We start from the raw sequence: 26,739 nt of genomic DNA on the forward strand, positions 1-26,739 counted from the left end.
TTTGAAACAGTGAGGGAAGAGGTATTTCTTTGCCAGTCATCAGATGAATACTCCATCTTTTAAAGTGTTTGGCTGTCAGTCTGGCATGTCTCCACGTTTCTGTGGAGAACCTCCTCACTCTTAAGCAGGCACTGGGCACCCAGACTCTCCTTCCCGCAGGCTGGGAAGAGCATGGCCGGCTCCAGCCTTGCTCCACTGCAGACAAGTACAGGAATCGTCAAAAACCCATCTGGGGTTTTTCTGAGATATAAAAATGATCACTTACATGCAGCTCACAGGTCATTGTTAGGCTGGAGAAGGCTACCATTTGGGAATATCAACACCTGGAGATGGATCTGAACCTGCGTTACCCGAAATCCACATACCTTTATTACAGAAATTATTTAGATGGATATTTAACTGAAGCATAATAGTTATGACAACCAAGAAAACTTGACTACAATCACTTAAAGGGGGTATTTTGTCAGAAATTATTTGTGCATGCATTTTCATAGCTATACGCACAAAAATTAAAGAAGAAAGAACGTGTGGGAAGGAATAGCCTCTGTGCACACTACCAAGTTTCCAAAACAGGAAAAAAAAAATTACAGCTAATGTCTGTAATAAGATAGCGAGTGAACATAGTCCTGACCAACTATTAAAAATTACTAACAGCTTCTGCAATTTTAATGGCACTTGCTCTTGTTTCCATAACAGAACCATTTACTAGGATTATTAGAAACATGTTGGTACATTCATGAAACACGCTGTCATTTAAAGTGTTATCAAATCTCTGTGAGTTAACGTTTCGCTGAGCTCATATCTGCCACTGATGACCACGAAGAGTAAAAGACCTCAAGCAGAACTCAGAAGAGGCCATGTCATGCCACCTCATGTGCTCAGGTAGACAATTTTTAGCACAAGGCTCTTCTGCACTCAGGGACTAATAGAGCTCAAAGGCAAAGCACAGAGCATAAAGATCTCAAGCTGAATATCTGAAGACAAACCAAGTATTTGCGTGTTTAAGTAATGAGACGAAATGTCACCAACCCTCCTCATCCACAGGGGATGCACAGCAGCAGAGCTGCCATGCCCATGACATGGGAGGGCAGACAGCGCGGCTCTCTGCAAGAAGATGCGATGCTGTGCCTGACCTTTCATTAGGGGTAGGTCAAAGAATGGTCTGGGCAGCTGTGAAGTTTGGGGACTACACAAACCTAACAGCATCCAAACAAGCTCTTTCCAATTTCATGAGTGTGGAGTAAGAAGCTTCAGCTATGAGCACAACATGCTGAAATCTTCTCATTAATTCTCAAGGTTAAAGATCGCTTTCTGCAGAAAAATCCAGTGTTCCCAGTAGCCAAATAGGGAGTAAGACAATTTAGTCTACATTGGAAGTTGTTAGTTAAATTGTTCGGATAATGCCCACAATGGGACAATAAAACAGAACATCTCCTATTCTCCAAGGGGTGACAGACCAACAGACATCTTTAATTCTTCTTCTTTACTAGAAACAGTTTATAATTATAAAGTATATTCCCTTCTTTTTTAAAACCATGCCTAATGAGCAGTAGGAGACTAGCTGCTGCTTGAAGCATGTGCAAAGTTGAACATTGCTGTCTACCTTTACATGTACTTTACAAAGTCCCTTACAACAACAGGAAGCCTGAATTGTTCTCTTCTGGAAATGTAGAAAATTTTCTACACCTTGGAGAAACTTTGGCAACACCTATCTTTTCTTTTCTTCTTCTTTTTTTCTCCCTCCCCCCACCTGTTTTTTCTCTCCTCCCTTTTACAACTCTGCAAAAATGCGGTTACGCTGCATGCTTAATTACACACCTCGCACTCCTCTTTTTTTATTTCACATTGCCAAGGCTGAAGAGAATCAAAAATTATTCCTAAAAGTTCAAAACCAAGAATAAGCAAATAGAAAGAGCCTCAGCTGAAGTTCAAAAAGAAATCTCACTACATGAAAGACAGTTCATGAATTTTTGGATCAATGACTTTTCATGCTTGCCGTTGCCAATTTTCATTATAATTTGTGATTGGTTCTAGCCCAGAGATGAAGATCATGTTTCTTAGTGGAGAAACAGCTTTAGCCAGAACTAACAGAAGATATTTACTGAAATACTATGGTATATACTTCATGCCAGAATTTGTCAGGTTCCCAGCAGCTAACTTTTCCAAGCTGCCTCCACACCACAAGCCTCCCTCCTTGTCTCATCCTAGAATGTGCTACAACAATTTCGAATATCTGCAGGCAGAAACGGAACATGAAGCAGACAAATTTTATTTTACAAAAATTATTACTATTTTTTAAATTATGATTATTATTATTCCTTTTATACTATTAAGGTGTTTTCATTCTGTTTCATTCTTCAAGGGAGATTAATAACCTATTTATTGTTCTGCAGCCCAAAATGTATTGATACACTGAAATAAGAAAAGGAGGGGACAGCCAGCGTATATTACTTGGTCCTCTTCCATTAGCATGAATAATTGGAGGCTGTTCCTTGAACATGAAGAATCCCAACAGATTCAAAGGAAAATCAATAGCCAAGGATTATCCAGGAAATGTCCTGCAAGCAGTCAGTTGGACAAGAGTAGTCTGCAAAACCCCTCAAACACATTGCATTTTCCACAGAGCAGCACAAAAATGCTGTTACAACTAATCTGGTAACTGAATGCCTCCTGCCCCTGAACGCAGTTAAGTGCCCTGTGCTACTACTACATACACCTCACTCTCTCCAAGGCCTCCCTGCAGAAAGATAACAAGTTGACAAAACCTCTACCGAGGACAGACAGAAGAGAAACTGGGGAAACATAGGCACTACAGTTCCTCTAGCCCACGTAAGGCCGTTGCCAGGGCTTCCTGCACGTGGGCTGATTTCAGAGTACTCACCTCCCCGAGAGCCATGCACCCAGACACTGCCCCTGCAGCGTCAAGGCTAACAACCTCAGTCAATGAAAAAAATATATCCAGGAGTAAAGCAAGAACATGGAATGGTCACTATCCATCCAACTGTCAACGTGGAGATGCAAAGGAGGAGCTACTTTTCTGGATGAGTGCCCAAGCTGCACTTTGATACCACAGTCAGGATGTAAAGCACAGCTGTAAGAGCACTACGGTGACCAATCCTCAGCATCCACCGGCTTCCCCTACCCAGCTTGTAGCTGCATATCTGTAAGATGCTGCTGCTACAACCAAAAATAAAATTCACTGTAATAATATTTTTTAACTTAAGCCCTCCACAAAGGCTCTGTGAAATGCAATTCAGGTATTTTCCACACCTCAAAATGAAGAAAGTTATCTTGCATAAACACTAAAAAAAAGCCATAGAAGAGAGCTGTCTCCTGTACTGATGGAGTTATTTCTTTAACCCACCTGAGAGCAATGGATTTTAGGGAACAAGTCTTAGTATCATCATTTTTATCTTACATTAGAAGTTAGAAAACTTCCTGGTATTAAGACCTCCCGAGCGCACTGATTTTTCAATCCATGCATCCTTCTGAGGTTTGTACACAGCACCTGAACATTCACAGAATAAACACAGGGAAGATGTACAAACGACTGAAAGCAGAACATCCACAGGCTCTCACAGATCATCAACTTCTCTGCAGTATGCATCAAGCAGTCAATGTGCTTCTACCAGGAAACCATCTCTGTTTTTTCAAGTGCTTAGTTCAAAATCTGAAAGTTAACTCTAAGAAATTGTTCACATATACTATGCCAAACTACACTATTTTTACATTAAACCTGGTGCTTCTGGCTAAAAACTATTTTACTGTTTAATAAAAGTAGCTATCTTGAATTTCATGTAAAATAAGAGAGCAGAAGAATAGCTTATTTTTCAGTTACCTGTGTTTATGCAGTCTCTGAAGGCAGAATATTTTAACAACTGTATGAGAACTAGTGTATTTAATATTTCATATGAGATGTCAAAAAATCTACCACATTAAATAATATCTCAGATACTTACTCATCCCTACAAATAAAAAGGCTATTTAAAAGAAAGAACCCTCATGCAGACATTTTTTAAGGTCACCCCAGAACAAAAGTAAATTTGTATTCATACAGACACGTATTAGTTTTAGTTGGGAACTTGTCTGTACAGAAACCGAAACATTATCTTCCATATCATTCACATAGACACTAAAAATATTACTTAAATGTTTCTGAAACTAAATAGCTTTCTAAGAGCAAGTTCATTACTTTGTGTTTCTTCTCTGGAATTTGTAAAACTATTTTTAAAGTTATTAATTCATGACGTAGTTCACTTCTGTGTCTCAGATGAGATTTGGATTTATGTATTTTTAAAGCATTTGAAAGTACTTCCAAAGGATGTTTAACACCCTTTCTCTTAGACTCAAGTTCAAATTGAGGAGTAGAGAAAACTTACCCATTGGTCACGAAACGCATATGCAAAATGCAGACCTCCTCTAGAAGTTTAAAAAGGGAGCCAAGATCAAGCATATGTGGGAAATCAATTCCGAATCTTAATAACGGAGGGTGTCCCATCCTCTCCACAACAGAACATTTCTAAGAGAGGGGCTCTTCTTCATCAAGCAAAAGACAGCAAGAGGAAAGACCACTTGCCAAGGAACGACTCTTGGATGCAGGTATTACAAAACACGTTGCTGCTGGACAGGAGGACAGGTTGGCCTGCTCCCTGTTCCATGCTCAGCATCAAGCACCCCTCACTCACCTCCCCGTTTTGATTGGTTCTTGGAATACAACCGTCATTGTACCTTTTGTGTGATTAATACGGCAATTCTAACATAGGGCAGATTAAAATAAACCAAACAGGTATATTTGCTTTTTCTGAGATATCTCAGATACAACTACTGGATTAAAAACATCAATCAAGTATAATAATTCCTGCTGTTTCCACACAGCTGGAGAGAAAAACAGTTAAACAACCGAGAGCTTTGCTGCTCCTCTTCAGCAGCAGCAGCACCTCAGCAGGGCTGGGAAGCAGCTACACTGAGAGGAACAGGAACCAAAACCACCTAAGACCACACATTCAGATGTCCACACTCCTTACTCCTGGTTGGCACAGGGACAGCATTGGTATGCTGGTCCCCTTGGCCTGCTAACTCCAGGAGAGACAGGGAGAGACAGGGATCAGGAGACAGAGAGATGATGATCCATAACCTACAGGTAGGTACAGAACATACCCCACCAGGTCACTGAATCACGCTGTCACAGACATCCCCATCAAACAGTCCCTCCCAACACCATTTTCTGACTACAGAAGGTTTGCAGCTCTTGTCCCTGCGCACACTTTGTGCTTTAGGAAGTCTGTGACGCAGCCAGAGAAGACAGAAAGCCACCTTTTCAGTAAATGGCACTTCACGACCCCATTCCTGAGGGGTTTTAACAATTTTCTTTCCCTTTTCATTTTACAGCAGAGGAAAAGGGAAGACCTGGACATCACATGCTTTGAATTACATTCTTGTGGGACTCACCTGGAGGTGACTAAAGAATGAAAGATTAATCCACAAAAATATAGTATTAAGTTCTTTAACAAAATATACTGTTGCAGATCTTGCTATCAAGAAAAAACAACCTCCCTGGACCCAAACTGGAGGATAAAAGTCTTTGCATGAACAAAACAAACACAAAAATTCTTGGATCAAAATTCACCCAGCAGCATGAGGCTGAAAAAATTTTCCTACTGATTTACTACATGACAGTTTTCTTGTCTAGCCTTTCCAAACAGCGATCTAACATTAGTGTGAGGACAGCGAGAGGGAAAATTGCTGCCTAAGTGGCAGGTTTGTTATTGTTTGACAATTCTAAAGAGTTCACTAGAAACTTCTAAAAGGAGCATCTCTAATTCCCTGAAATTACTGATAATCGGCCAAGTGAATGGAGAACAATTATGAAGAAAATTGAATGCTTCCAAACGCCAATTTGCTGTATATCCTGAATTAATATTGCATAAGCATTTTTAGTCTCTTGCTGTAAAAGCAAAGGAATAAAAACCTAGGCCCACAGGCATTCTTGCATGGCTTTCCTTACAGAATTTTATATCATCATCATTTCTGCATTTTGTAACCATACTTAGCGTTTATGAGGTGACTTACATCTTTAACCTATTTTTCTTTCAAAAAAAAAGTAGTCTGTAAGGTAAACTGTCTTCTGCATTGAAGGTTCAACAATAAGCAGTCATGCCACAACAGCATGAAGCCCCCTAATACAGCCAGAGACATAAGCTGTTTTTTCCTACTAATTAAGTCAGACCAGACTTGAAGCCACTGTTGCAAAATACAGTCTTGGGAATTTTTTGTGGTACAGCTACGCCAGCAGTTGGCCATGAAGTAAAAGAGGTAAAGAGGAGAGGTACTCTGGGAAGAAAAGGGCTCAAGACATCCATTTTTTTAGCAGAGTAAAAGCAGATCAGTTTCTGTTAAAGGGCCAAGAGAGTGTAAAAAGTTAATGCAGAATTTTTATCAGCCCCAGTTTCCTGGGTAGCAGCTCAGTCACCAGCCAGCCCCACAGGAGAGTGAGACCAGCCCAAGCCATGGTGATGGAACCAGATGCTGTCCATCACCCTAAGTCTGCACTAAGGAGAAGCTGAATCAAAAGACAAATGCAAAAAACTCTTAAAGCTAATTTTCTCCTTTTCTCCTAAAAAAACCCAACCAAAACAAAATAATGAAAAAACCCTACCAAAAAACCACACTCTCCACCTACAAACAAAACAGGGTATGGATGAATGAGAAACCAGGTTGCTGGAGGGTTTGCAGGAGATAAGGATATTACAAGCAGCATAGCTAGGGAAAGACAGGCTGTGGCAGATGGGAGGGGGAGACTACAGAACTGGCTGGAATGGACACCGTAAACAAGGGGAAAGAGTTAAGAATGTTAAGAAAACAAACACAGAAGAATGTTAAATGCGAAAAGCACAAGTCCAAGTATGGGAAGAATCATTCACTACGCACAATGCAGCACTACAGCAAGACTCCAAACAAGCCTCATAACTCAAATCCTGAAGACACCCTGTGATCATCCTGTCAAACACCTATATAAGCCCAGGTACACTGTGCAATAATGTCTGCATTTAGTCTTTTAACTTCTGCTGGAAATACAGAAAAATATTGACTTTAATTTCAAGACTTCAAGAGACAGAGAATCCATCAAAGCCTCAGGACTGTCATTTTTAAAGCTCTGCAATTCAGTGAATGTCTTCTACGGCTGAGACATCCACAGTTTATGTTTCAGGAAAGGTAATTCAAAATGTCATCATGCACTTATACAAATCTAAGATTACACACAATACCATTTTTCATTTTGTGATTAACACTTGAGAAATAACAAAAGTGTAATCATGTGGGATTAGCCTTCCTTTTCATGTCTAACTTTTTTTTGCAGTTGCTGGCATGGACCAGGTCTCAGATTCTATAGATTGTTTTGCAAAGAGAAAGGGAGAGAGGGGGGCAGCAGAAAGAAACCTACTCACTTCTCTCTCATAAACATACATCATTTACATGGCTCCTAGGGTAATTGTTTATATGGCAAAGTAACATCAAGGAAACAGTTAAGTATTTTCATTTGTCGCCAGGGAGGTAAACATTCCTTGCCACTAGCTCCTCCTTTTTTTTTTTTTTTTCCCCTTTTCTGATCCATGCTTCTTTGTTCTTTAATTCTTCAAATTCTTCATGCCTTCCCTTTTCCTTTCTCCCTCTGTTTCTGATCACGGGCTGATATGAAGTAGTTGTCTCCTTTCTAAAATTTCCACAAGGCATCAGGTTAACCCAGCTGCACTGGGTTCTCAATCTGGAAGTCAGCAAATGGAAACAGAAGGAAGGCACATCAAGTCACCACCTAACCTCCTCTTGGGTTAAAGCCTCATCCCTGTCACACATGCTGAGCATCTCATGTTCTGCAGCTTGATAACCACAGACAGAAATCGCAGAGCACACAAAGAGCCTTGATCAGCAGCCCTATCTTTGACATTTCCTCACTTTTCATTGCTATAAATGACCCTTCAGGTGTCTTAAAGCAAATGACAGAAAAAATAGTGAGGAAGTAAGGAAACACAGAACAAACAATTTATATTGCAGTGCAAGTGAAAAAAGTAAGAAAATAGTTATGGTTAAAATGAAAAAAATACATTTAATTTGGCTGGTCAAGGTGAAAATTAAACTCTGAATTAAGCACATGTATCTGTGAGTGAAAATTACCATCCATCTTGCTAAAACTATGAATTTAAGATCAAGAACTTTTTCCAAGGTAAGATTAAGCAAACACCATATTTTCTTTACATGTCACATATGCCACTCACTTAAGTTAAAAAAAAGGAGGAAAAGCGAAGAACAAATACAAGTTTCCTTACAAAAGCCATCACTTTTGATACAGCATAAGATGCATTATTGGATTTAATTACTTACTAAACTTACTAAATTCTGTAAAACATGCTAAATGAAATGCCTTCCTCCCGCAGAGGTCTGAAACTCTGTTCCTTTCTGAGGAAATTCTAACTATGTACAAATCTTATCTGCTTTCATACAGAAAACACTGAAAATCTCTTGTCCTAGAACTCAAGACATCTGCCAGATCTGGGAGGCATAAAGTAGAGAAAAACACGACGTTGATTCACAAGGACTCAGTGCCCGTTAAACACGACTGGATTTGCAGAAAAACCTTGGAAGCACATGTACTCAGAAAATATTTAAAACATCTGGTGAAACCTAGATGAGGGAAGGGGGGGAACACATGCCCATAACATGAGAACAAATTAAAATACTTCATTAAAAATATTTTTCACCCTTAGTAAAACATTCCGACTTTGAAAAAGAAAAATGGAAAGGAACAGAGCAAAATCCTAGCCCTGGGAGAATTCAGAAACTGAAGCCGGTACACGGCACATACAGCACAGCACAAATTGCTCAGTATGAGTGAAGTTGATGTACAGCCTCAAGGCTTTGAGGAGTAATTGAATATTCAATTCAGCTCGTAATAGGAATCCCATGCAAAGAATTCACATCCACATCCACAAAATCATTCTGGTAAAAGGCAGAATGAAGTAAGACTCCTAGAAACTTGCTTGTACACCAGCAGTCACACCAGGTAAATAGCGCATAAATATCAGTATTACAATACTGCCCTGAATTCGCAGCCATTGAGAACTTTAAGGAAATTCTAATATAAAAGCACAGACAAGTCTACACGTGGACGCACTGCGCTCCTCTGCGAGCTCATCCCGCTGGGCCTGTACCCGGCTGTCCGCATGCCGCAACGAGAAGACTGCGGGGTCCGACCTCGGCAAAGCGCCCACTGCCCGAGCACCGGTCCCCTGCCTGCAGTCTGGGGCATGCTCCCGGGCACGGCCGCCCCACTGCCATGCAACAAAGCCGCTGTCTGCGCCCTCGGGAGTCCAACTGCTCGCTCCCAGCACCACCGAGGACACAGCTCAAGCATGCACTTTTTTGGTACTCTCATCTTCCACGCGCTTTCTGGATTTGCTGCCACCACAACGTACTACTGCATAGATGAACTGACAACAGACACACACAATTTCGGGTAAACTCCTCAGCTAACACAAGAAATACGCAGACCAAGCTGTAATAAACAAACATCCATACATATTTGTAGCTGCAGTTTCACTGTAGCTTTTTCATCCTTTGCTTTTTGGGGGCTAGGTTTTTAAACAGTTCAGTTTTCTCCTCCTTCCCTCCATTACTGCTTACATGCGGCTTCTCCTCCTCTTCTTCCTCCTCCTTCTCTGGGTCCCTGAGACAGCCCTGCTCACCACTGAGCCACTGCTCCGGCAGAGACCCTCTCCCCAAGCCTTCAGCTACACATCCCGCACCGCTGTTCACTGCCAAAGTGCAAACTAGAAATACTATCTCAGTACCAGCAATAACTGCAAACAGATTTCCCCCTACCCTTATGGGTGGACGAAGTGAAAATACTTATTTCACTGTAATGTTATGTTTTAAGCAACATAGCAAAGAGCTATGGGAAAGCAGGATTACGGGAAGCCTTTGGCCACTTATGTTTTATTACTTTAAAGGTGAACTTAAAACAGAGGTAGAGGTAAATCATCTACATGTACAAAACTCACAGAAATATTGCCTACTATGTCAAACTAGAGCAGTAACTTTATTCACTCACTTAATGGATATTTCTCACGGATAAATGTCACGCAGTTCATTTGAAAAAGCAGTTCCATAATTTTTTCACTGCAGCACTCCTAGTAAGCCCTTCATTTTTATTTATTTTTCCATAAGTCAAGAGCCCAACTAAAATTTTAAATAAAACATGAAGAGACTTCACTATGCAAGACCCTTCAGATGGAAATCATCGTGAAAATCAGGCAGTGCTTGACCTAAAATCCCTCTGTCATCTAATGAAGGCCTTAAACATCAGAGCTTAAAATGGGTTGGAATAGAAGCAGCGAACATCATTTTTATATTTGGTGGAGAAAGCTTTCATACAGAGAAAACATTTCTGAGGTTTTGGTTCCAAAAAGCCCAAAAGCAGAGAGATCAAGAGAGGACTTACCAAAAAATCACTGAAAGATTAATTTGTATATTGCATAGGGCTGGTTAACAAGGCATATGTGTCCATTCTCTAACTTGTCAGAAACTGGTGAACATAATTCTATTCTTTTATAATCTACTAAAAATGCTAGCATTGCTTCAAATGTTATTTATTTCATTTGAAACAGTCTCAGCAGTTGTTGCTCACCATTATTAAGTTTGCAAACCTGCAAAGGCATTTACTTTAATAGCCTGTATTCGAGGGATGGCTCCTTTCCCCAGCCACCCACTCAGAGGCTGAGCATGTATACAAAGAGCTTTCTTCTCCCATGCCGATGGGAAGCCGCGATGCCCTGAACAGCAGTAAGGGCAGGATGGCCATAACACCCAGACACTGCATGATGTGTGAGGGAATGGGGTACACAGGCACTCAACTGTGTAGAACTATAAAGGCAACTCAAAGTCCTTCAGTGCTTATTAACTCCACATCATGCTTGCTCCCCCAGATTTAGGCTGGCTTTTCAGTGCCGCATGGCATGACCTGTTATGCTTCGAGGTTTCAGAACGTGTGGCAAGAAAAAGTACAGCTGCCTCTTTGCAGTGGTTTACCAATTTGGGAGCAGTACCACATAAGGTGACTAGAAACCAATGTCAGACACAAGGCAGATGACACTGTTGGTTTAACCATGAAATTCCATAGAAGTTTCTCATATTCAGTTTTACTCTGAAAAAAAGATAACATGGGACTATCTGCATTCATGACATACTGTCCGTGACCCAAATACACTTCCCAAGCATAATTATGGCTGTGTAGGAACTTCCTAGAACCATGTAAAATTCCTCTGTGGGTCAAATTGAGAAGCCGTTGGCTTTGTAAAACACCACTTAGCCCTTCTCTTCCAAATATCAAAATGACCAATTTTAAGGCAACAAAGGCAACATCCTACTTGATAAAGAAAAAAAATCTTCCATATAAAAATTTACTTTTATGGTGTGAGGTAAATCACATGCAGAAGGGGATCCACAGACATGTATTTCAGAACTGGTCAACTCTGTTTCTCTCCCATCAATGGAGATTAGCCAGTAAAACAGGTCAGAGGAACTCACCCTAAAGGTGTCCATTCCTCTCCAGGAATGAGAAACTGGACTGCCTCAAGTATTTAGCTCAGATGCAGAACTTGAAGTCTGTTGATATTAACTTCATCCATTGTGTCTGCTCTGAATCAGCTGTTGCCCAGCAATTGCCAAAAGAGTCCCAGTTTTACTTCCAGTTGTGAGCACTGCTGTACTGAGAGCTGAATCAAATCCAACCCCTCGGGATAAGGTTTTAACGGTTGATCAAAGTTTGCTTTGAGAAGCCTAGTCCCCAACTCATGCGCGTCTCCAGAAGCTAACACAAAGGCTCACTCACTATTGCTGTCTTTGTACAGCCCTTTACTGTATGCATGTAAGTAGTAGTACAAATATTTATCTTAACCTAAGCACCATTTTTGCTTTTGTTCATAAACTCACATGGTCCCCAACTCCCTTCCCATACATACAATCACTTCCAGTTTCTGTAAATCCAAAAATGTTGACAGAATTAATCACCTAAATCCATAACGGAGGCAAGAAACACAGACCGGAACACAGCCCAAGTTCACATCCACCTCCAATCCCAAACAGCCAAGCTCTGGCATCAGCCCGGGTGGTGAAGGCCCCTCCAGCGGGGTGGCTCTTGGGTCACAAAGGGGGACCTCATCTGCTCCCACAGTGTCACAGAGGGGGAGACAAGGGAGCCCTACTTGTGGACTGCTCAGAGACGCTGAGCTGCGCTGAGCTGCGCTGAGCTGTGCCGGCAGGAGAGCGGGCGGTGGGCTCGTGCCTCGGCTCGGCTCAGACCGGGTTCATGGGCTCAAGCCAGGCTTGTCACCTCCACGACATCCAGTGCTATTGGGGCCCAAAATCTGTGGAGGAAAGTTCTTCTAAACACATATGCTTGATTCTCACTCTAAATGCTTAATCTGCCCCTAACATGAACCCACAGCATTTCTGAAGCTGGAGCTTATCTTACTTACACAATTCATTTAAGATTTACAACAAGAGATGGGTGGGAGAAAGAACAAATTTTATCTTTTTAAAAGCATGAAATAAGGCAACAAATTAATGGAAAGTTATTTCTCATCCACTCCTTCATTTCTGTATCATCTTTCAGTCCTTTTCAGTGCATGAGAGAGTAAATAAAAAACAAACTAAAAAATAAGCCTATTCAACTAGCAGCCATCTGTCCCTGTTTCATCCCCCTCAAAAGAACATGTCAAAGACACAGAATTTAAAGCAACTTTTTCCCAGTGATCACCAAAAGAGATGATCTATCTCCAAAACACATCCCTGTCTGAAAAAAGAGTATATGAGTGCACATGCTGCGAATGCAATAAGGAAGGGAGCAAGAAGATCCCTTGTGAATTAAGAACAAAAGCAAGCAACAATGCTGTCACTGAAGTCCAAGTTTAGCCTAATTAAAGATATACTTTAAGTATAACAACTTACAGCCTTGGGCTTGTGGTCAAAAATATCCACGGGGCGGAGGAGGGTACGCATGGGGCATGCACTAGCTGTTGCATTGAACACAGGGTAATCCTACAGAGAGTATGACACAGAGCCTCCAGCATCACAACACTCTTCACTAACTCTACAACACCCTTCATATAAGAACATCCTGCTTAGGACCGAGTGACTAATTAAGTACATTTGACAAACTCTACATCCTCTCCTGTTGGTAAATTGTCTGCAAGTCATTTATGTCAGTAGTCCACACACCTCGCCCACACCTCCCAGACGAATGCTGTTGCCTCAAAGCAAAGCAAAACACAACCAGGATACAAGTTACTCTCGCAGACTGGTGGTTCTGGATATTAAGGATGCCTTGAAGCATACTGTTTTATCACATTTCAGAATAAGTACCTATAAACACTGCACAAGGGTTTTAGAAACTGTTGGATAAAAAAAAGTGTAATAGGTACATATGCCTCCATAAAGTAAAAAATTTCACAGGGTGGCTGTCTGTACCATGAAAAAGTATTCCCTACGCATTTCAGATTCATGTTCTTTTGCCTTCACTGTGCTCCTTCTTGTTTGCTTACAACGAAATAACAAGAAATAGAGAAGTAATCAAGAAATTATCTATAGAAAGAGCTATTACACTTACTGATAAATGTGTGATCACAAACTCTTTCGATAAACAAATAGCTTTATCACAATGGGATTAAACCCATGATATCACAATACAACGGACTTGAGCAGCTACGCTGTAATGTTTGATTGGATAAAATGGCATAACATTTTTGTATACATAAAAATACAGTTCCCTTAAGGAAAAAGTTACCTTTCATTTAAAGAAGGGGAAAATAAAACCCAGCAATACCACCACCACCCACATGCCTATCAAAACATTCTCAGAATACAGCTGTGATTTCCATAATAGCTTCTTGTTCAAGTGATCATTAAATCTGTTTAAGATGTCAAATTTAGACTAATATCCAAACCTGACTTCTTAAACTATTCAAATTCAATACTTCAGATCTTCATAACCCTTCCTTATTATCTCTCTTGTACTACATTCTGTAGCTATGGTACAAAATACCACCAGGTATCAGATACAATACTGTATTTTTATTACCGCCCATTATCAGTACTCAAAGATAGAAGCCCTCACCATATGGAATCACATCTTGAAATACCCCATGATTACTTAGGTTTCCCCTAGAGAATCCAGTAAATTCTAGAATTATTTACTTTATTGGTTTCAGGGATTTTTTAATCCTACTAGAAGCTACAGTATTTTGCTTGATGGTATACTGAGAAGATTGAAGATATTAAAGGTTAATTTAGAAACTTAAGCAGTTTAAAATCCATTTGTTTTTACAAACGTGTCATGGCCTCATCAAAAACACATGGTTTTTAAACTGCTCAGCAATCCCAAATTAACAGCAGAGCACTACGCTTGGAGAAAACACCAACTGGAGATCACTCAAGTCAAAACTGTGCTGTAGAAAGAACAAATATATCCTCATGGAAGAAAGCAGCACCTGGTACTGATTTTTTGATTCAATAACTCTGGCTTTAAAACAATCACATCCTTTATAGAGCTACAGGGATAAATGCAATGAGAATTCCTGAACGGCAAGAGCACCAGAAGGTAAGGAAACAGACTTTGCTAAATCTTCTCCTTAAACTCTGATGCATGAGAAACCTTCCTTATTCAGCCGCCAACAGTTCGGTGCAAGCCTCAGTTCAAGGTTCTTTTCATATTATCCAACATGGTAAAGGAAACATCTGAGAACCTGGCAAGGAAGTAAAAGTGGGAATGATGGTTAGGAAATCTTCTGGAATTCATTCCTGGAACTGCACTGCAACAATGGGCACCTGAACACCGGCTGGTCACCGACAAAAGTTCCTGACTGAGGAAACTCACTGTGGAAAGCAAACCTGACCCAAAGCTTGGTGGAGCTAGTGAAAAACCTCCCACTGACTTTAACAAGCATTGCCTGTAAAGCCATAATCTTTCATTATAAACATGGATGACCTTCTCTACACTTTGTAAGCAGCTATTTAACCCTAGAGGTAACTCCATCTGATAAAGCTCCAAACATCTGGGGTTTTATGAACTCATCTTTCTCTTCCTCCCTCTTCTAATCTCTTGCTTCCGTAGTTCTTTGACATTTGAAAATTACTTTATTTCAATATATAATCCTGACTCACAGCTGAATAAGGAGTCAAGGAGATACAAACAAGAATGAAAAAGTTTCTAATGGCCGTATGTGGGAAAGAGTGCTGAAACCATCATCACTTTTGAAACCAGAACAAATATGAACTCACCTCTGCAGTTTTTTGCCAACATGCTAACATGCAATGCTCCAAACCTTTAAACAAAGGAACTTAGAAATGTTAACAAATTCATTCTTAGAATATGCATTTGGGACTCTAGAAAAATACTTGTATCAAATCAGCGAAGTGCCATATTTAAAACAGCAATTTTAAAGTACTTGAAATTCACATACTTATTTTTGTGCTCACACCTTTAACTGGTTTGCTTAGTATTGGATTTTTTTGAACACTCAAACTGTGAGATGCTAAGAAAAGACACATACATATTTACAACGGACACAAGAAGCGGCTCACCCGTGGTTACCAAACAATCCAATGGCTTAGCCAGGAACAGGACAGATCTGCCACCGCCAGCTGGCTGCCTTCCTACCTTATACCACAGTGCAGGACAGCACTCAGCAGCACACAGTACAGGCGTCTGAACCATTCCCACAAAGATTTGCTTGTTACATGAGGTGTAAAAAACATTTTTTAGACTTACAGGTTACAAAAAAATGGCTTTTTCCCAGGAAATGCCAACTGCCCTTCTCTTAGCTGACATGGAGAATGAGACAAAAAAAAAAAATACAGTTAAAGACTTGGACCCTATCAGTTTTTATATTCTCTTAACTAAATAAACCAGCCCTTCCAGTGCTTGGTCATAGTCTCCAAAGCATCTTACTTTTGTTACTCTCTTTCAGCTCTCTCCAACTTGTTTACAATTTCCCCAAGTCTGGCACTACAACTGGTCACTCCAGCTTAAGTTTTCCTGCTCACAACTACTTCAGTGAGCCCACAACAGCATTTGCCTTTGATCCTTTGATGGAAGAGCATAATGCCCGGATGCACTATAATAATGCACTAGAATGCCTAGATCCATCTTGCAGTACTGTGTAGTTAGCTGTTCACTAGTATTGCCTTGCAAATTACTTTCTTCTTTCTAGATACAGTGACTGCACACATCTCACTGATTTCAAAGCAGTTTATAAATGTATGAAGTGAATGCTGAACTGAAACCTTGACATCCAAAGTGCTTGAAATTCCATTTTAGGTTTTTATGCAAACTCTATATTCCAGTTCAGAGTTATTAAAATACTGAATAGTCCTTAACCTAAGAGAGCCCTCAGGGACTATACTTGATACATCCTACTAATTTGCCAGTGAACTTCCAAAAACTACTCAGAAAGCAGAGAGAGATCCACAAATTCAAAGGCAAGCAAGGTCATTAACTTTAATATATCAATGAATTTCCAGTGAAAGTCTGCATGCGTGCTGTTACCCCTGAGGAATAAACTTGTACTTATTGCAGGGTAAGAACACACATGCACACAGGGAACCTTAGAGCAACAGCCACGCTGCTGGGTAAACAATGATGTGAAGCTGCCGTAAGTACTTTGCTCCTCTGCACTTTTAGTGTATCTTCACAGCCAGCTGTGCACTCACTTCATAACATTCTCATCTAGATCTTTTTTTTTTCCCCACCATCCGCTTTTGTGACCAGAATATGAAACTGATGCCAAGAGTCCTACTAACGTATATGAAACAGATCACTTGAGCAAATACATCACTGGAGTGCACCATTTCCAGCTAGCTCTTCATAATTTCTTAGACTCCTCTGGCCAGCATTTCCAGGAGCTGCTCACCCTCCAGCCTTTAAGAAGAACCTTGCCATTACCCCATATCTCCTTTTTAAGGAGCTGACACCCCTACCAAAGACATCCTGAAAACAAAAGCAGTAGTCTTGTAAAAGGCACAGTCAGCTGATCTGTGTCACACTGGCACAAACTAGCACAATACTAAACTGTACTAAGCTGTAAGTGCACAACATGCTTGCACAACTGTCTGCTAACTATTTCACTAACATCATTTACTTTTAAAAATAACTGCTTCGAGAAGCAAACACTTTAATTTTGTTAATGATATTTGAAGTCATAGAATTACACGGTAACTTCAGAGGTTGGACAAGATCTCTGGAGGTCATTTGGTCCAACCCCTCCACACAAAACGGGACCAGCTAGATCAGGTTGCCCAGAGCCATGCTCAGACAAGTTCTGTCCGCCTCCAAGGATGGAGATGCCATAATTTCACTGAACAGCCTGTTTTGCTCTCAAGCTAAAAATTGTTTTCCTAATATCTAACTGGCATTTTCCTTGTTGCAACTTGTGTTTGTTGCCTCCAGCAACAATGTGCCCATGTGAGAAGAGCCTGGCTTCATCTTCTCGGTATCCTCCCATTAAAGGGCTAAAGAAAGAAAGAAGGAAGATCCCCCAGCCTCCTTACTCTTCTCTACTTTGGGCCAGGAAAAAAAAGAAAAAGAAAAAAAAATCAGTCCTCTAAACCCTCCAAATAATGTTATACACTAAAAATGCTTTTTTAACCATAACTGCTGAAACAGAGAGACTTGTAACATATAATCACACCAAGACCAAGAACTAAGACCACCCTTGACTATTTGACAGAGCTAAAAACTTAAAAGGAAAACTAGACAAAGAGATGACCCTTTTCACAATATCTCATGTAGCTGGAAAGGGATTTTATTTACAATATTTAAATGCAGTACTGTGAAACAAACAACTTGGTTCACAGGCAGTGCACCCGCTGCTGAACTGTCACTGCCTGACATCCTGTCTTATCTGCCAAATTGCTCATTAGGTTTGGCAATTTTCACCTGCGCCTCCAGTTTATATTTCAGCAGGGAATAAACATCAGTCTGCTTTAACAATCTTCTGCAGTGAGCTTCCAACCTCTTCTCAGAAAGCACGCAGGCACACACAAAAAATGCCTTGTGTACTGTACGCGTAGAAAAAAAATGTAGCTCAACTGATGAAACACAAGAGGAAGTTTAACTTGGGTAACAGAAAAGCAGTAAAAGAGAAAGAGCTAGATAAGAAACATAAATAAATCAACTGGTTGTATCGAATTGTGTTTTCACATTGCAAAACAACATAGGGGGTACAGAGCCAGCCTTATTTTTGTTTCCACATTTAGATGGGAAGATTCAATTTGACACAACCCCCCCACGTGCAAAGCACAGGCTGTGTTTGTGCATGGGAAAAGAGGGAATGCAGATGAATATTACTTTTCCAGCTGGACCTGATCTAGCTAACCTTTCCCTTGCTGGGAGAGGAGCGACGGCGTGATCTATAAACAAACAAAAGGGGTAGCATGGCAACCAGAACAAAGAGACAAAAATCTCAGCAGGCCCTTAAGCCCCAGCCTACTGCGCTGAGATTCTGCCTCTGAAGAGAGGCTGCTCCGTACCCCTCGGGTGCAGGTGAGCGGTAGCAGAATGGCACAAAGCTACGCTTCCGCGAGTGAACTGCTGAGAAACAGAGCCCAGCTTGCGAACAAAAAGCACCAGAGATGTAAAACAAAATGTCTAAAATGCTATAAACCAATTTCAGATGGAATACTGTTTTTCATTTGTTAGAAGTAAAATATTCACCGCCAACCCTGCAATTAGCTAGAAAATTACAATAATTACAGCAATTTTGTATCCCATCTCCAATCCAATTAATAGATATATGACCTTGTCAACATGTAATAATCAGGATCTGCATCTACCACAAAACTGGATGGGTTTTATTTGCTGAATAGAACTTACACAGTAAGAAGATAATTATTTGAAATACTGAGAATACCATTTGTATGCTATGCTTCACTTCACAAGTTATAAAGGAAATACAATAGGGATATTATTTCCATTTTCAATGTATATTTAAATGAAATTCTTGAAATAGGTATTTTTAATATGAGATAATATTACTGGACTGGGATTCTAAGCCTGTGGTTTGGAACATTTAAAAACAAAATATATTTAATTGTCAACATAAAAAAGGAATTAGCTAGATAAGAGAACATATCTGATTTGTGATAACATATTTATGACAAATTGTTTCATATATTTTATTTTTGCGTGCTTTTATAAAAAGTATCAGAAGAGCTATAATTCTTACCAATAGTTTTAAAAGTCTTCTGCAGTTCTATAGACCTTTGTACTGTAGGTTCTCAAAGCACTTTTTGGTCATTTTAGCAATCAATGAAGAACTAGCTAAGTATTCTCTGAATTTTCCAGAATAACGTTGAAGATAATATATCATTGAATGTATCATTGAATTTTGTCTGCACTATATGATTTTGATGCACTAACATCAATGTATCATATAATACACCAGATAAGCACACTAAGGAGAAAATGTGTATGTATTTGCCTGCTCTAACCCCTGCTAAATTGAGAACCCAGGAGGACAGCTTTTTGGCTTATGCATGGAAATGAGATATGCATTTAGCTGTGGCATACGCTACTGACAGCAAAATGGAAGGGTCCTGAAATTCCAGGATACTTCTTTATTCTGCCATTAATCCTTTCCCTAATTTAATTCTGTGTTGTAATGAAGCATAGTTAGAGCTTCAAAGGATACACGTTCAAGTCTATGTAAGCTAATTGTTAAATGTTGTTCCCTTAATTTTATAGAAAACACTCTGGTACAAAACCCCTCAAACTTAATAGTGTGGTAACTTTTCCATTTGCATTTTACCTGATTACTTAAACACAGATTTTATCCATTAAGAGAACACCTACAGAGAAGTAATCTCTCGGGAATTACAAATAATTGTTTAAAACACTCTATCTGTAGAATATCAAAGGACTGACTGATACTAACCACTGCTAATTTTCTGGAGTGGAGTTACTACTTCAAAAGTTCAGTGAGCAAAATGATAGACACTACACCTAAGAGGGCACGATGCTTTATCCAACATTGTCTTGTTTGCTTGATACTTTTAACAACAATGAAAATGACACAGTAAATTTTGTTGCATGATTTTTCTTCTTAGTAAACTGAAATATTCAAAGATCCTGCCTGAGCAAGAAATGTGATATATAATTCCTGCTTCATGGTTTTGTAACAAATGTTCCCCATGTTGAAATAAACAAAATAAAGGGATGTTCCTGGCTATTGGTTCTGCTTTTTAAAGAAGCGTATTTTTGCAACACAGTAAACGCACGTATCGGCAGGTGTTTTTATGGAAAGGTGACAAGCATAGCCTAGCAACATTGACAGGTTCAGTAGAAAGTGCTCTTATCTTCAGTTTCTTTTTAGCCTTTTCTTCATTAAATGGAACAAAACCGGCAAACTGAAAATTACACTGTGCAGCAACTGCATTTGGAAATTTTGCTGTGATTTCAGTGTGAGGACAATTTTAAACTGGCAGCACAGAAGGAGCTTATTGCTCCTAAAATCAGTTTATAAATAATTTATTAAAACAGAAAGGTTTGTTTACTTGCATGCAACAAGCATTTACGCAGTTTCTCAATTCCGATCAGCTTTCGATAAGGACAGATAATGAATCATTTTACCAGCAGCATGAATAGGTAACAGCACTTGGCATCCTCGTAAATTAAGATGAAACACGTCAAGATACCGAGGACATTTACTTACTTGCACGAAGGACTGATGGAGTGACTTCAATTTCACTTGTCGCTTGGTAAGGCTGAAAGGCCGATGCTGCATTGGAGCCAAGCTCACTGCCAAAAATCTCCGGGCTTTGCGTGCCTGTCGAGCTGGCGCTGGTGCCATCACCTCCATGGTGTGGATCTTGCTCATCAAACACAGCTACAAGCTGCAAATGACAATTTAATCTACTATTAAAAAAAAAAAATCTTTCAGCAACATCCAAGTGCCATTGTAGATCAGCATTTCATCATTTCTTCCCACCAAGGAGCAAGAAATGTCTATCAGCAGAGACTCAGATCAATGCCCAGATCACAACATCATCAGCCCAAGGAAAGGCTGCCATTAATTGGATAGTACAAAGGGTCAACAGCTCTGGCGGGACATGAAACCCATCACTGCAAACCGCAGAATGAACAGCACCAAGTCAGGAATGGAAGGGTTGCACCTTCCTTGGCAAATCACGTCATTTTACCCAGCAATGCAGAAAACTATTCAAGTGCCAATCGATGGCTGCGCACTGGAATTTATCACTTGTGTTTTGACACCTCTATATGCATCATTACTACAAACTTAAATCATGAGCAAAACCACATTTTCATAGAATAAAAACACACAATAAGAAATTACGTTAATACACATTGAAAGCTATAGACAAAATACAAAGCCACCTGGAAGTGTTATAATCACTACAAGTTATCATCTATTAATCTGTCACCTATTAATTTATTATCTATTAATATAATTTAAGTTAGGGGCTTCCCTTGCAAAATTTCTTTTGTCAGAGTTACAGATATACTTCCCTATTTGTTTGCAATCAGCTTCTCCAAGACAAGCCTAAGAACTCAATTTGAAACTTAGCCAAGTCACTAATTTAATAAAGATTTACTAAATCTGTGTTCACTGTTGCAAGGGAAATAGGAAAAACATCATGGTGGGTTTTGGTAAATCTGAGATATTTTTTCCACTGCAAATAAATGCTTTTATTTGAAATAACTAATTTATCCCAATTTATCTTTGGTGACCTAGTGAAAGAGAAAAGGCCAGCTCTTATACACATTTGATTTTAGAACTTAATTTTCAAGATGGGTAAAAAAGTTTTATGGGTAACAGCATTCTGCAGCCTATAAATTAATCTATAATGTAACAGCTGAAAGACATTTCCAAGAAAGCATTAAATTCTTCTGTCCAAATTGGTAGGGTAAATGGAGCAAATCAACTTAAACCTACGCTGATCTCTGCAAATTGTTTATTTTTTTAGAACAACACTTAAAACTTCGTATAACCTAAAGGAATCGGAGACGTCATTTTCTTTTTTCTTTTTTTTTTTTAAGTGAATTTGACATCATCTCATCCTTCAGATTTTAATATTAGTCCCTTTATTCAAATCTAACTTACACAAACATCAGTAAAAAAAATTAAAAACGCAACCGTAAGCCCAAGAGGAAACCATTTGGGAATTCAGCTTTTCAAAGTACTTTCAGGCATTAACTTTTTTTTTTAACACATAGTTTTGAAACTGCAGAGAGTAGCAAACTTCTGCCAGTAATTCCATACCTAATGCAAGTTTCGGCTCTGGCATGCACAAAACAGAAGGAATGAACTGGTAATGGGTAAAAAGCCCATGCTCTCCAGTGCTATTTGAAAGGCAGGGAGCAGAAGGAAAACGAGGCTGCACTTGCAGACAGCTAGAATGTGTTTTTAACATACAATTCATTACTTTGTGCTTGAGAAGTCTATACAAAAAAAGAGACGTGACAACACCTAAAATGTCAGTAGCTCAAGAGTATTGGAAATTTAATTTTCTAACACATTGTGAAATACCAATGCTTAGAAAAATTGAAGCATATTTCTCAAAAGAAGCACACTTTACTCATAACACTTTTACTATGTTTTATAACAAGCTAATTACCAATCTCCATTAACTGAAAATAAATTAATCCACAAGTGAAGATGTGTAAGGTATTAGAACAAAACACAAACAATGATTTAAGAATTCTAGGCATGAAATATCAAACCTTTTATCTCCTTTGCATGGCATGTATCAAGATAAATCCCCCAATGACATTCTGTTCCCTTGAGGCTGATTGAAAAATATTACTCAATGTATGCTGCTGCAAGTATTTTATATATATTTTATATATATGTAAAAAGGTACGTGCATATAAATCTCTATATATGTATGTTCTACTTTAAGTTGCCTCCAGCTTTTTGCCTATTCCAGACAGTCTACAACCTATGACTTCAGAACATCTAAAAACCATGTTTCTCATTTCAAAGCTTAGCTTTTGATCTTACATACTTTTGCAGTTATTCACCGTTTTGACAGCATCAAACCTTCAAAAGGCTTCAGTTCCATTAAAAAGCATACCAAGTTGTAACATTTTTGCATACAACATGTGAAGAAACACAAGCCATGTTAGTCTTCTCCAAATCTAATTAGCGTTAGGAATGCAGGTTAGGAAGTTCATTGTAAAACAATGTTACAAAGGTACACTCGTTCCTCATAATGAACTAGAAAGTCTTTGGGACTGGAAGACTTAACGTGAATAAACAGTGTTGGATCTTGATTTCCAGAGCTTGGTATGCCACTCTGCAGATGATGAGCTCATAGGAAACAAGGACAGCCAAAACATCTTCCACTGTATTCTGATATCAAGAATTCATTTCTGATTTCTCCCAACACATTTTATTTAATTAAAGGAAATTCTTCTATGAAAGGAATTATACTTTTTTATCTCTGGAAGCCCAGAAATCACACCTCAACTACCATCTTTGCAGGAACAAGAAACAAAACAAAAAATATCTGAAGAGACACCTTACAGCTACTTAGAAAGAAGCTGTAGTAGGTCACTGGACCCACAAAGAATCCTTTGCTGCAGGAATCCAAAGCAGTAAACACTGCTCAATGCCAGGGAAACAAATGGCCTGTCAGTGAGATGCCAGTCTTGTTTAAAGGCCAAAGAGATGTTTTTAATTTGGCAAAGCATGGAACGCAGATTACTAGACCAGCTTTTATCAGCCTTAAAGTCAATGGTAAATCTATGGTATTTTGCTAGGCTTTAAATATCAGATTTACAAAGAGAGTAGAAAACAAAGATGACTATCTTTCCTGGAAGCAACATAATCTTTACTGTAGGGAGACTGCCTCCATGTTGACCTTTTTATTTCTTACTTTAAAAAAAAAAAAAGTTACTGAAATTACCATAACCATGCACAGCGCCGGTTTTCAAATGCAAGGAACTGCATACTCCTTTCCAGAACCACTCTATGATTACTTCCAATACCCGACATGAGCTGTGCCTCCTGTTCCCTGTCCTTCAGTTTTAGATCTCATCACTTGCGGTGAGAGAAACTCACCATACCATCCATTCTTATGCAGAAGGGATCAGCAGAAGGGCTGAACAAACCATAACAATGCACGAAGAAAGAAGAAAACAGCTTAGCTGTTCAATATTAGATCACTACTAGCTCTTTAAAAGATATTCCACAAAAAATCAGTAAAAATTGGAGCCATTTGGCTTATTTAAATCCCTTTTCTAAAACAAAAAAAAAAAAGAGAGCCAAAGACCAAATATCAACAATAGTAATAAAATATTATTAGTAAGTCGTAAAGTAATAAATAAATAATAATAGCAGTAGTTATAATAAGTTATATCCACCCCCCATTCCATGGGACCTGAGCTTGAATGCATCGAAGATGTGAAAATATGGTTAAATAGGTTATAGCAGTTTTAGTTACCCAGGGTAATAGGACACACTATTTGCATTTTCCAATCACTGAACAAAAAATCTGAAAATGGGAAGTAAAATCAAGTAGCAACAAATCACTTTGTCTTCCCATAACAAATTTATTAAATGATAGGCTTAATTTAGACTGGCATGTTTACATTTCCAATTATAATATGGCAAAAACAACAGAAATGAGGTTTCAATACAGATCCACATCCTTCATCAATGTAAGCCAGCACAGGAAGAATCATCAGCTTGAACAAGATAAGAATTTGGTCCCCAGTGTAAGCATATACTAGTTTTTCAAGAAAAATGAAGTTTCAGATATTCAGTAGCACTTTCAAATATAAAGACAGCAGCTTTGTTCAGATCACAACTTATGAAAAGGTTCATTCCATTTCATCAATGGAATTAGAGTAAGCCATCGAAAGGCTAATATGCATGAACTAAAATACTCCTATTTTTTAAACTCCAGCACAAGAAATATAAGTAATCTTATACGAATGATCAACAAAAGATACAACTTTTTTTTTAAAAAAGCAACAACATTCAGTGTGACCAACAGCAATACAAAGAACTGCAGTAAAACTCAACAATTACCCCAGTGGTAAAAAGCGTACTTTTGATCTTTAGTATATTTTAAGAGGAGGGGTTTTTTTATTGCTACCATCATCCTCCGAAGACCAAAAAAAATACAGGAGTATGGTTTAAAAACCAGCCACTAACTTGACTCTCTTCTCTTTTGACTCATAAAGACTCTTTCTACAGCAAACAGAAAAAGAAGGGGGAGCAACATAATTCAATTCTTTTTGCTAAAGATACTAGCTTCACCAAGCAAATGACTTACAAAGAAATGATTCTACAGCCTGAGATACCAAAACAAAGTTTTACTGAGACGCCTTTGGCTTTCAGATAGGAGGAAGGCATTCCAGCAGATCACTGCATTCAGCCCTCTATAGCACATCTGACCAACTTCCCACAGCACTATGTTGTACAGAACTAATTACACTCCAACCTTTAGTTCTTTCTGAAAGATATACCAGGATGAGCTTCTCTATTGCTCTGTCTGGGAATTAACATATCATACTAACCAGATTATATTTGCTTAAATAAATAAAAAGCAAGAAGACCGATTTATTTTAATATTGACACAGCAGCAGCAGTCTGCATTCCAACATTAATTATTACAATTTCCATCTATTCTAAGGTAATTAAAAATTAGTAAACACATATGCATTCTCAATTAATAGATTAGATTAAGTACTTGAATGTTAATTAACTGGATTAAAAAACTATTCGCACTAGCAATGGTTGTTTACATTTTCATTAAGTACTAAGACCATATAAAACAATTCATCACTATCAAATGGTGCAATCGGGTTATCTCTCTCTAGCACAAAACCAGAAATCCTTCACTTCACAGAAACTCATAAAGCTAGAAATTTTTCCTGTATTTTTCCCCCACTATGACAAGTAAGATGTCAAAAAGATCACTTGAATTTTGCATATTCCTAAGTATCTGTCCAAAATTTGTTAACTCTTTTGTAATATTTATTGAAGAATCTGATACTGCCTCATGTGTAGGCACCAGTAATGATTTCAGACTTATTTTAACATCAGTTAGGATTACAGCTCTATTCTCACGCTAGAAAGATAGCAAGTGATCCTCTGGTTTTCGCATCCTCTGCACTTCTTGTCCACTCTTTTTAATTCAGAATGAAACTGAAATCACTTATCTTTTTTAATGATTAGGAGCCATTTTAAATATCTGGTTTCTTCTCACCAGAAGGACACTTATCAGATAATTTCATACAAGGACATTCCCAATTTGTTCCGCTGTTCAGTGACCAATTGCTCAGTAGTTGATCTGTTGAGCAACCAGAAGTGTCTCGATTCCCCTGGCTGAACCATGCCCTTCCCCTCCTGGCCCATACAACAACTTCCAGATGTGGTCTTCTCTTTCACAGCTGCTATGGTCTTCTGGCATTTATGCTGCACGTCTCCTGCAGGATGGCCATTTGTGTACAAAACTGCCTTTCACACAAGTGATTATTTTTGTGCTTCCAGCAGAATAGTGAGCACAGCTCTTCCGTAGCAGCTCCAAGTGACAGAGCAGCTCAACACCCACCTCTGGTGAGGCACCCACATTGGCAAGGATTCTGATTCTCAGTTTATGTTTAATAACTGAACTAAATAACTTTTTCACAGGAGACTTTGGTCCTTGAAGAGAGAGATTTTG

At 39.0% G+C, this 26,739-nt stretch overlaps 1 protein-coding gene across 9 annotated transcripts in view; it reads right to left on the minus strand.

Annotated features, from left to right (window-relative positions):
• The window catches only part of PARD3 (par-3 family cell polarity regulator), a 460,545-nt gene that overhangs the window by 283,559 nt on the left and 150,247 nt on the right, over positions 1-26,739 (minus strand). For all 9 annotated transcript variants that reach the window (XM_010585300.1, XM_010585343.1, XM_010585352.1 and 6 more), the window contains exon 3: positions 20,757-20,937. In XM_010585300.1, coding sequence (XP_010583602.1) covers positions 20,757-20,937 — 181 coding nt within the window. The remainder of the gene's footprint in view (positions 1-20,756; positions 20,938-26,739) is intronic.

The sequence above is a fragment of the Haliaeetus leucocephalus genome, unplaced genomic scaffold (genome assembly GCF_000737465.1).
Source record: "Haliaeetus leucocephalus isolate CR32 unplaced genomic scaffold, Haliaeetus_leucocephalus-4.0 Scaffold0, whole genome shotgun sequence".
NCBI lineage: Eukaryota > Metazoa > Chordata > Aves > Accipitriformes > Accipitridae > Haliaeetus > Haliaeetus leucocephalus.